Source organism: Eupeodes corollae, chromosome 2 (genome assembly GCF_945859685.1).
Source record: "Eupeodes corollae chromosome 2, idEupCoro1.1, whole genome shotgun sequence".
NCBI lineage: Eukaryota > Metazoa > Arthropoda > Insecta > Diptera > Syrphidae > Eupeodes > Eupeodes corollae.
This window is the reverse complement of record NC_079148.1, coordinates 14,657,099-14,669,226: the sequence shown is the minus strand read 5'-3', so window position 1 is coordinate 14,669,226 and position 12,128 is coordinate 14,657,099. Positions and strand designations below refer to the sequence as shown.

At 38.4% G+C, this 12,128-nt stretch overlaps 1 protein-coding gene across 1 annotated transcript; it reads right to left on the bottom strand.

Annotated features, from left to right (window-relative positions):
* Nucleotides 1-8,002: 8,002 nt before the first annotated feature.
* LOC129943977 (protein sisterless A-like) lies at nucleotides 8,003-8,663 on the bottom strand. Its single transcript, XM_056053073.1, has one exon. The coding sequence runs from the start codon at nucleotides 8,619-8,621 to the stop codon at nucleotides 8,037-8,039; it is 585 nt and encodes a 194-aa protein (XP_055909048.1). The 5' UTR covers nucleotides 8,622-8,663; the 3' UTR covers nucleotides 8,003-8,036.
* Nucleotides 8,664-12,128: the final 3,465 nt, after the last annotated feature.

Genomic DNA, 12,128 nt, shown 5'->3' with positions numbered 1-12,128 from the left:
AGTACGCGTTTTCCACACCTCAACATTCATAAAGGAACTTGAAGTTCTCCAGATCAATTAAAGCCAACCAGATTGAAGATATTGCGATCGTCACTTGACACGCTTCCAGAATCATCTATCTCCGATTTTTTCGAGGACCTAACATCGCAAAACATTTGAAGTCGATAGTAATTGACACAATGTGTCAAGAAGTAATGGAGACATTGCCAACACACAATCGCAGAATCCGCCTCTGACGTGCTAGGTTTCAAACAGCAATCAACAATAAACCCCTGCTTTGATGCGGAATGTCGCAAGGCAAATGCAGCCAAACAACAGGCAAGCAAAGCGGTGCTGCATAGAAGGACGAGAACTGCTGAAGAGCTCTATTAGAAGAAGAGCAGGGAGGAACACCGACTTAGCAGATGGAAGAAGACAAAGCATGAGGAGGTTGCGGTAGAAGATGTTGAGTTTTATGAACAGGTGAAACAAAATTCAAAAGTGCATAAGCCCCAAACCAAAGGCTGCAAAGACGAAACACAAAAGTTCAACCCCAGTCAATGGAGAGGATATTGATGGTCCACTTTTTCAGACTGTATAAAGGCGACGATTAACCAAATTCCACTGTCAAATAAAATGTTCTATTCAATATTCTTACTTAAGGTGGCGCTACAGTCCGCAGCGGACCTGGGCCTCAACCAACATGCGTCTCCAGCCAGCTCGGTCCCTAGCTAGCTGTCTCCAGTTTCGCACGCCAAGTTGGTTGAGGTCCTCTCCCACCTGGGTGCGCCACCTGAGTTGCGGTCCTCCTCTACTGCGCCGTCCCTCGGGATTGGATTCAAAGACCTTCCAGGCTGGAGCGTTGATGTCCATCCACTTAACATGACCTAGCCATCTAAGCCGTTGGACTTTAATTCTGCTAACTAGATTAGTGTCGCTGTACAGCCCATACAGTTCGTCGTTATATCTTCTCCTCCATTCTCCATCTATGCGTACGGGACCAAAAATCACCCGACAAATTTTTCTCTCGAAGCCAATGGCTTCAGACGTTCACATAATACGTTAGAGAGGATCTTATACGCAATGTTGAGGAAACTGATGACTCTGTAGTTTGCGCAGTTTAGAGGGTCTCCTTTCTTATGTATCGGGCACACTATGCTGAGATTCCACTCATCGGGCATGCTTTCTTCCGACCATATTTTGCAGATGAGTTGGTGCATGCTCAGTACCAAGTCATCGCCTGCTGCTTTAAATAGTTCGGCAGGGATGCCGTCAGCCCCAGCAGCTTTGTTTGACTTAAGTTAAGATATAGCTATCTTCACTTCGTCAAGATCGGGTAGGTGGAATTGTTGATCTGCGTCGCCGAGGTTGAGTGGTTCTATCTCCCTTACAGCGGAATTCGGTTCGTCATCGCCGTTATATAATTTGGAGAAGTGATCTTTCCATATCCTCAGCATCGACTACGGTTCTACTACGATGTTCCCCTGATCGTCTTTACAGGCTTCGGTTCGCGGCTGGTACCCTTGGAAGGTTTTTTTTACCTTTTAGTAAAATTTACGAACCTCATTCCTGTTGTGGCATCCCTCTATCTCCTCGATCGCGCGCTTCTCATGCTCCCTTTTTTTGCGTCTAAGAAGCCGGTGTTCCTCTCTCCTCTTCTGCTCGTAGAGCTCGAGAGCAGCTCTAGTCCTTTTGTGCAGCGCCGTTTTGTGTGCCGCTTGTTTCGCTGCGAGCGCTTGCCGGCATTCGTCGTCAAACCAGGGGTTTCGCTGTGGTGGCCGTGTGAAACCTAGCACTTCAGAGGCGGCATCTCTGATGGCTGCAAGGTAATGTTGCCAATGGTTGTCAATGCTTAATGCAGGAAGCATAGGACTCCTTAAGAGGTTATAAGAGACTCGATCGGAAAAGGACATGGCCGCCTCTTGCGATTGTAGCCGTATAACGTCGAATCTTCTCACAGTACTTCCTTGTTTTGGCTTGGATCGGGATATCCGTAGCCGTACCTTGGCTACAACGAGGTAGTGGTCCGAGTCAATGTTGACCTCTCGGAATGTTCGGATATCCTGTATAGGTACTGGAGAAGTGTCGTGCGTCGATCGCAATGTGATCAATCTGGTTGACGGTTGATTGATCAGGAGATTTCCATGTCCCCTTGTGCATATTAAGATGCGTGAACTGCGTACTAGCTACCAGAAAGTCTCGCCCCGCAGCAAAATCGACCAGCCTGAATCCGTTGTCGGAGGTGGTGTCGTGTAGGTTGTATCTCCCGATTATGCCACCAAAGATGTCTTCTCTTCCTAGCTTGGCATTAACTCCTAAGACAATTTTAATGTCATAGCCAGGGCACTGCTCATATGTCTTGTCCAAGAGCTCGAAGAATATGTCTTTGGTGTCTTCATCTTTCTCCTCCGTTGGGGCATGCGCGCATATAAGGCTTATGTTGGTGAATTAAGACTTGATGCGGATTGTCGTGATGCGCTCGCTCACACTGTTGAAACTCAAGACTTTTTGCCTGAGTCTAGTTCCAACAACAAATACACACCCAAAAAGACGTTGTCTTTGTTCTCGGTAGCAGTCGCCGTAGTAGATATCGCAGTCTTTAAGTTTGCGTTTGCCCGGTCCATCACATCGCACTTCTTGGATGGCGGTAATACTGCCTTGCGTAGCTTAGGGATTTCGCTAATTGTTAGGCTAAACCGGATAAACCGCTCCTTACAGGCCTGGGCTTCGAATATGTCAAAGAAGCCCTATAAGGTGTTCACTAAGTAGTTCAACCTTACTGGAACTGTAGACGCCACCGTTGATTCCATCTCGGGAATTCCTCCGCTGCCGTCTGGATAAGGAGAGGTGCTTTAGTGGAAATACCTCTCCCCCCATCACTCGTTTGCTGTCCCCAACAACTTTCCACTGGGGTTGGAACCCAATCTTCAGTTGAGGTACTAGGCACCTGATCAACTCCACGGGGAGTTAAGAGTAGGACTTCATAGACAGAGGTGGGTTTTGAGACAATCCTGAGGACGCTTGTGTCCTCTTGAATGCACATGTCTACCATTGGAACATCCATTCAATATAGACGATGATAACCAACAATCACATCTTTCATATCTTAGTTGAATTCTAACAAAGCCGCTGTAGTAGACGGCTGAAATGCTGAGCTCTTCCAAGCATGCACTAACTTATGTGTAAAATATGGGTGGAGGAAAGTATGCCAGATGAATGAATATTGTTTGCCCGATACTGACACTAAAAAATAGAAGACCCTCTAAACTGCACCAACTGTAGAGGGATCAGTATTCTTATAAAACTTTCATGTCGTAATAGTTGAACATCTAAGGTCCATCGGTAACAATGATAGATGGTTATCATTAATCAATATAGCGTTAAACTAGGAAATTCCACAGTCGATCAAATATTAAAATTACTACTCATCGAATTCAAGGCCGCATATGACCGCATCTACAGGGACAAACTGTATAGAGTCATGTCTTGTTTTGGCATCCCTGCCAAACTTGTACATTTGTGCAAGATGACTATGGAGAAAGAACCAAGCAACAACCAAACCTTTTGATGTCAAAAAAAGCTTTAGACAAAATGATGCGTTTTCATGTGATTTCTTTAACATTGTCCCTGTAAAAATGGTCTAAAAGGCTTTATCTTTCAAAAGTCTGTCCAATTACCCGCAATTGCTGATAAAATGACGTAAATGGAAGAACTAAACCTGTTGACAATGGGGCTCTTGTAAGTATTGAGACTGTGGTGACAAAAATGATTTTAGCGCATAATAAGCCCAAACAAAATTACCTCCTGTCATAAAGAAAGATCCTACAACACCGATTGACGTCTAGATCAAAACGTCACAATTGACAGACTTAACGATAAGATCAAACGAACAATTACTCTTCCTAACCGCTGTTTCTTGGGGTTAAGAAAGCACTTGCTATTCGGTGCAGAAGTATGGACTATGACACAAGCGTATGAAAGTACCTTAGGTAACTTCGAGAGAAAAGTTCTTCACGTAATCTACGGTGAAAAAGAAAGTAATTAGAGGAGAAGATGGAAGGGCGAACTGTACGGGCTTATCAGTTGAATATAGATTTGTCCACAGGAAAGCACAGCAGAGTACCTAGGTGGTGGGTACAACTGAAAATGACTTCACCCGATTTGGAGTGCGCTTATGTATATGGAGAAAACTACAGTGGCATTTTAAGTAAGTAAGTAACGGCATATAATTTTTTTAATAATCAGAATCGAACCATTTTCAAATTAGTGAAGAATTCCTGCTTTTAGTCTAAATGTCACAAATGAAGTCATCCATTTCCATCTGCAGTCGTAATGCATTGTGTTCATGACTTTAAATTGGTATTTATTTGACAGTTCTATGAACTACTGCTCAGTGTGAACTGTGTTCAGAAAGTCAGTGTGCCATGTGGTTCTATCATTTTATAAATTTCTATGAGTTTTGACTTTAAATATAAAACTCAGAAAGCAGTCTTGATTGAAAATATACAAATGTATAAACCAAATGCATCGAAATCCATTTCATTTAATTTTTTCAATTAAAGTCTCGAAAAGGATTGCCATTATATTACATTTTAAAGCAAACATTATATTTCATAGAGAAAAATTGATTTTGTGACGTAGTCATATCATCTGTCAAATTCTCATTCAAATTCAAAATATTTAACAATTATTTCTTATAGCAATTTTTGAAACTCAAGTAAACTAAACTTAACAATACTTTCATTCAACCGATTAAAGTTGTATTTTTAGGCGTTGAAATTTAATCAGTATAAAAGCAGGGATCAGTTGACAGGACCCCTTCTGGAAATTATGTTGTCAAGTGGCGCCATCTTTGTTGGAACTAAATTTCGTTAATGTCTAGCTGATTCTTTATGGGAACAAACAATTATTCACCATGGCTCGTACCGTAAGGTCAGTTTTTTCCTAATTTACAAAAAAGGGCTATGAAGCCGACAGCTTTAAACCTGTTTCAAATAGTCTAGTTTTGTAAAAAGGCGATTTATTAATGGTTTGAGGATTATCTTCGCTCCATATACGAAAATGTTTCTTTTGTCAGAAATGAGCTTCAATTTTTTGGAAGCGTTGTCTTGAGGTTAAACGATTCATGATAAGTTGTCAAACCGTACTTAACAACTGTCAAACCATAGACAAACACCATCAAAACTTCTCATCCAATTAAAAATAACACTCATAAAATATAATTTGATAATTTTAACAATGGAAACTCGAACCATTGACTTATAATAATTGCAGTCAGTTTTTGACTATTGCAAAAACCAAAAGCAAGACTTTTCCTTTGTCAGTTTCAAGATTCTAGGAAACAATAGCCCAAAAACCACCAAACCCCAAAAAACACGTCTTTAAAACAAAAACCAAACTATTTACCGCACTTAAAACTATAAATAACTTTATCCACACAATTTTGAAAGTATTTGGCTCAAAATACTATTTCACTTAACCCTTGAGTTTTCTTTTTTGAAAAATGTTTTCTTTTTCTTTCATTCAAAAGTTTTTCAAGAATACTCGATGGTAGGTTTTGTGTACCTACTCTCACTTCTTGTATATCTTGAGCCATAATGAAATATGTGAAACTAGGAGCAAACTTTTGGGAAAAGGAAAATCCCAAATGAAATCAATTTTGTTCATCCTTCCTTATATCCTTGAGTATTCAAAATAGAATAGTAGCAAGAACAACAACAAAAACACGAATTTTAATTCAATAGAACGAAACTAAAGAGATATAAAGAACGCCAACAAGATAGGAAATAGTTGCTCAAATGGAAACTATAGGTTTGACAGTATAAGCAATAGAATGTTCTCGTTGGGACTGTCATTTGGTTAATGTCAAAGAGTGTATGTTATAAACAAGAATCGCTCATTTTTGTTTCTGTCAATCTCCACAAAGTAATTCCTGTCACTTTTGACATTGACAGAATGAAAGAAAACAGCAATCAAAACATATGATCGACCTCACAAAAGGAGTTAGACGTGTTCGTTGTCGGTTGGTTTGATTTGCTTCAACAACTTCGTTTATGTCATGTCATTGTGAGTGTTGTAATTTGACGTTTTCCATGACAGTTTATTGTTAATGTCAAAATCTTTAAAGATTCGTGAGAGTTAAATTCAAAATGGTGTACGAATCTTTTAAGCCCCTTTAGTGAATGCTTCCAAATTATGTCACGAGTAAAAATCTCTTTACTCTTGAAAGTACATAGAAAAGAAGTTGTCCCTTGTTTATAAGAACATAGCCCGGTTGGCAGAAACTTGTAATATTGCCATGCCATACCTTTTGTTTGTTTTATTATCCAATTTAAATAACCATATACAAGATAAAAAGTTGAAAAAAAAAAAATAAAACTATGCATTTCGTTTTGTGTGTAAACAAAAAAAATAAAAACAATTTCAAAAAACTTTTCTCAATCACGTTCAAGATTTGTTGTTTTCCTTATATCGGAAAAGAGGATGAGATTTCTTTTCGGGATGCATAGAAGCCATCCATTTGAATTTGAACTTCAAGAATAAAAAGAACAAACAAAAATATTCCAACGTGCGTCTTTTTGATAGTGTGTTTTGAAAGATTGTTTTTAAGGCTTGTTTTGTTTTCTTTTGTTTTGTTGTTTTTCAGTTGAAGAACATCACATTAATCTTAGAAAGTGTCATATGTTGGCAAACGAGAAATGTTTGTTAGACAAATGGTTCTGGTTAAGAACTGTCAATGGTTTTACTGGTTCTTTTGGGAATTTTTAAAGTAAATGAAATGTATCCTGTAGGTACAAAAAGGCATCATGAGATCTATAGGCATGGGACTAGGGAATGTGGTTTAAACTGATATATTGGTCGTTTATTTAATTTTTGGGTCAAGTTAGAAGGATATTTTGGGTTAAGAATTCTAAGAAACGATTTCAAACGATTGGAAATGAAAAAATTCTTGGAATTTCTTAAACTTGTGTAACTTAAGTAAACAAAATACAAGCTCGTGTGGAAAAGAAAATAGGTTAACATCAACCTCACCTCAGGTCGTGTTTGAATTTGATTCAATTTATAAATAAGATCCTAGATTAGATTGTCACCTTATTTGACGTTTTCTTCACATAAATTCACCTCATTTGCGTCAAAACCTAAATGTTTCCGATAAAATGAAACTTGTGTTTAGTCCAATTCGCACGAGGATTTATCTAGCAATTTAAAGGGCAAAAGCTTCATTCGGGATATATTTTAAGGTTTTTTGTATAGAAAAATAACATTTCCAAGCGAATTATGACAAGCTACCTCATACAAATTTCACCACAGTTAGAATTAATTAATCATTTTATTTTAAATTTATTAACAGATCAGAGCTTGTATGTTTAAATCCACTTCATCACGGTCAAAATATAAATGTGTCGAATTAAATTCAATTTTGTATTTATGTAGTTCAATACGCATCTGGATTAACCATGTAAAAGCAAAAGCTTCATATTTTTGTATGTTATCATTTCATTTTAAGAGCATTTGACAAGCTACCTCTTAAAAAACCACAGAAAGATAATTGATCGGAGGTGATTATAAATAATTCAATTGGTGAAAATTTTGTTTACAATTCCAATCTTGAACGTTTATTGAAATTCACCTCATAAATGCCAAAATAAATTCTTTGTCCAATGGAATTCGGATTTGTATTAACTTCAATTTGAACTCGGATTTTGTTATAATTTTATTCACAGAATATGGATTGAAGGCTTATTTTAAGGATTTTATGGGAAGATTACATCTTCAAGACAATTTTGACAAGCTAAGCAAAACTCACCACATTAGATGGAATTATTTAAAAACAAATTTTGTTTGCCTTTCAAAGTTCTGTACATTTTAAAAGCATAAACATACAAATCATTTTTTAAATTATTTATTTTCATATCAAAATATTTATTAGTTTATTTCACAGGAATAAGTAATTTTCGTTTTTAAAAAAATCTGACAGTCACTTTTAATCAGATGGTTTAAATTTTTGTATCCAAAAATTTCACAGGAATCAGTATGTCATTATTAGAGATTTGTGTTCAATCTTCTGGAGCCCTTTCAGCTGCCAAGAAAAACTTTCTATTAATCTCCGAAAGATTTTCAACTCTTGTCCGATCAATGCCCATAGCATCACGAAGTTCTTTCAAGGATTCTTCACTTCTCCCCCTGCTTCTCAATTTCCCCTCAGCACTGTCAATGAAATTCCTCAAACTTTGCAATGTCGATGCATTTTGTTCCAATTTCATTGTCATAAATTTATAACGAAGTTTAAATTTAGCTTTCTTGATTTTTCCGTACATTTTACATTTCGTACATTTTGACATTTGATCTGGATTTGTAGTACTTTCCTCGTTGACAGATGATGTAGTTGATGAAGTCCGATTGTACCAAATTATTGGATTTTCACGTAAATTCTGATCTATGAACATTTCTTCTTCGGCACGGAATTTTTTCATGAATTTCTCAATTTCATTTTCAATTACTGGATCAACAATTTCTGCGGTAAGATCACGATAATAGCCAAATGCATGAAGATCAACTGGTGCCGCTGATGGAAATTGCTCTGAAAAGTGAACTTTTTGGAAGAAGACATCCGGTAGATGATTCGGTCTTCCAGGGAGCATTTTTATAAAAAAAAAATATATTAACTAATCTTCACTGGTATAGAAGACTTTGCAGACTGAATTATAAAAGCAACTAAAGAGGGATTTATATACTTTAAGAAAACCTCACAAAGTTAAGCAGTTTACCTAAGAAATACCCAATAACATGATCATAAAAAATGTAAGAGCTCTCGGAGATTACCATAAGGATCAGGTAGATTCGTTCTAATTATGTTTTCCAATTTCAGACAAATAGTTACGTATTCAAATTGCATGCAATAAAAGTTAATCCCTAATATTCTACAAAAACATCATATCATTAAGATAATGTAGCAATGACAAGCTACTTTTATTAAGGGAACTTCAAAATGTGTCATAGCCAAAAGTAAACCTTTAATCACCCTCGGAAAAAACATGAAAGGTAATTTTATTAGAAAAAAACAGGAAGAAAACGGACTATTTCAAAGAGTTTGTTGTTATCGTTAAAAGGAGCAAACATCACTCAAAACTATCCTTTGGTAAAAAAATATTTTGAAGTATTAATTTAATAAAAATATAGCGGACTATTCAAGGGAGACATTTGTAAGTGTGTCAAATAAGTAAAGAAAGTCGATATTAACATGTCAAACAAATTTTGTTCTCATGACAATCTCATCAGTCAACTATTCTGTGGATTGAAGTATTTGTTGTGTCATTGGAGTTTGTTTCGTGGCTCTGACATTTTGCTGGGTGCATTTACTAATTTTGACACCTTGACACTTCAAACGTCTTTTATTTGCTTAGCACTTTTAAAAAATGATACCACCTATTTATATAGTAATCAAATAACATAACAATAATAATAGAAGACAAGACGAAATATCAATGAAAAATGACAGCTAACATTTTGAAGAACAACAAATTTGAAATCAAAAACAAATTGACATTTCTCAAAAGTCATATGAATTTGGCGTTTATAAGCAAAGCCCGAGGCGATAACTGATGTAGTAAATCTCGGGATGCGTTCCTTAAGTCGGTGAATAAAGAATATCAAATTACTTTATTTGTGACATATAGATTTTAAATGAAACGTCAAAACTCGCAATAATTTGCAGTTCGTATTTTATGAAAATTACGCTTTTGATGTTTTTTTTTGGTAATTCAGAATATGGAACACAAATTGATGCCTTTAATAAGTTCGTTTAAGTTCTTCGAAAATATCATTAAACTTATATGAACTTTTTATTGATATGATCAGAATGACAGTTGTTGCCAAATTCGTTCAAAGGTATGCAACTATTTTTGTGGATAACTAATAATTGAAAAATACCATAAGGAAGTTTTTCTACTAAATCTATCACAAATCCTTACTTACTTACTTACTTAAGGTGGCGCTACAGTCCTGTGTGAACTAGGGCCTCACCCAACAAACTTCTCCATCTAGCTCGGTCCCTAGCTAGATGTCACCAGTTTCGCGCTCCAAGTTGGGTGAGGTCACCTCTCACTTGTGCGCGCCACCTGATCCGCGGTCTTCCTCTACTGCGCTGTCCTGTGGGGGTGGATTCGAAACTTTCCGGGCCGGAGCATTGGTTTCCATGCGCTCTACGTGACCCAGCCATCTTAGTCGTTGGACTTTTACTCTTCTGGCTAAGTCTACGTCGCTGTACAGTCCGTACAGTTCGTCGTTCCATCTTCTCCTCCACTCCCCTTCGATGCATACGGGACCGTAGATCACACGAAGAACTTTTCTCTCAAAGCAACCCAAGGTGCTTTCATCCGCTTTTGTCATGGTCCATGTTTCTGCACCGTATAGCAGGACGGGGATGATAAGGGTCTTATATAGCAACACTTTGGTCCCTCGAGAGAGGACTTTACGACTCAATTGCTTTCTTAGTCCAAAGAAACAGCGGTTAGCAAGAGTTATTCTGCGTTTGATCTCAGCGCTGGTGTTGTTTTCTGCGTTTACAGATTAGGTAGACGAAATCCTTGACTGCCTCAAAGTTACGTCTGTCGATGGTGACGTTTTGAACAAGACGTCGGTGTTGTATGTCCTTTCTTGACGACAGCGTGTACTTTGTTTTGCCCTCATTAACCGTTAAACCCATTTTTGCTGCCTCTGCCTCAATACTCACAAAAGCCCCATTGACATCACGCTGAGTTCTTCCGATTATGTCAATGTCATCAGCATATGCCAGTAATTGGACAGACTTTTGAAAGATAGTGCCTCTAGTGTTGACGTGTGAGCTCTGCACTATTCAAGCACGATGTTAAAAAAATCGCATGACAGCGCATCACCTTGTCTAAAACCTTTTTTGACATCAAAAGGTTCTGTTAAGTGGTTTCCAACGTTTATGGAGCAGCTTGAATTCTCCATGGTCATCCTACACAAACGGACGAGTTTGGCAGGGATGCCAAAACTAGACATGGCTCTATACAGCTCGTCCCTGTATATGCTGTCATACGCGGCCTTGAAATCGATGAAAAGATGGTGGTTGTCGATTTGGTGTTCATGGGTTTTTTCCAGGATCTGCTGTAATCTGAATATTTGATCAACTGTGGACTTTCCTGGTCTAAAACCACACTGATAAGGACCTATCAGGTTGTTGACGATGGGCTTTAGACGTTCACATATTACGGCAGAGAAGATTTTATAGGCGATGTTAAGTAGACTGATTCCTCTATAGTTGGTGCAGTTTAGAGGGTCTCCTTTTTTCAGGATCGGGCAAACAATACTGAGGTTTCATTCATCAGGCATGTTTTCTTCCGACCATATCTTACAGATAAGTTGGTGCATGCTCCTAACCAGCTTATCCCCAGCTGCTTTAAAGAGCTCGGCATTCAATCCATCTGCTCCAGCGGCTTTATTAGACTTCAACTTAGATATGGCAATCTTTACTTCGTCTAAGTCGGGAGGACGGGATTGTTGGCTTTCGTCGTCTATATTGAATGGGTCATCCTGCCTGACAGCGGAATTCAGTTCTTCATCGCCGTTATACAGTCTGCAGAAGTGGTCCTTCCATATCCTCAGCATTGACTGCGGTTCCACTATGATGTTTCCACTTTCGTCTTTGCAGCCTTCGGTTCTAGGTTTATGTACTTGTGAATTTCGTTTCACTTGTTCATAAAACTTTCGAACCTCATTCCTGCTTTTATACCTCTCAACATCTTCGACCGCACGCTTCTCATGCCCTCTCTTTTTCCTTCTGAGAAGTCGGCGTTCCTCTCGCCTCTTTTGCTCATAGAGCTCACGAGCAGCTCTCGTCCTTTTATGCAGCGCCTCTTTGCGTGCCTCTAGTTTGGCTGCATTTGCCTGCCGACATTCCTCATCAAACCACTGGTTCCTTGTTGGTGGCTGTATGAAACCTAGCACATCAGAGGCGGCTTCTCTGATTGCATCTTGGCAATGTTGCCACTGGTTTTCGATACATTGTGTTGGCGGCAGAGAACTTCGAGAGAGGTTACTTGTAACTCGGTCGGAATAGGATTTGGCGATCTCTGGCGATTGTAGCCGTTCGACGTTGTACCTTCTCTCAGCACCTCCCTGTTTTG

Bases quoted from the DNA above. Each gene is read 5' to 3' on its own strand.
- LOC129943977 (XM_056053073.1), bottom strand. From the start codon at position 8,621: ATGCTCCCTGGAAGACCGAATCATCTACCGGATGTCTTCTTCCAAAAA.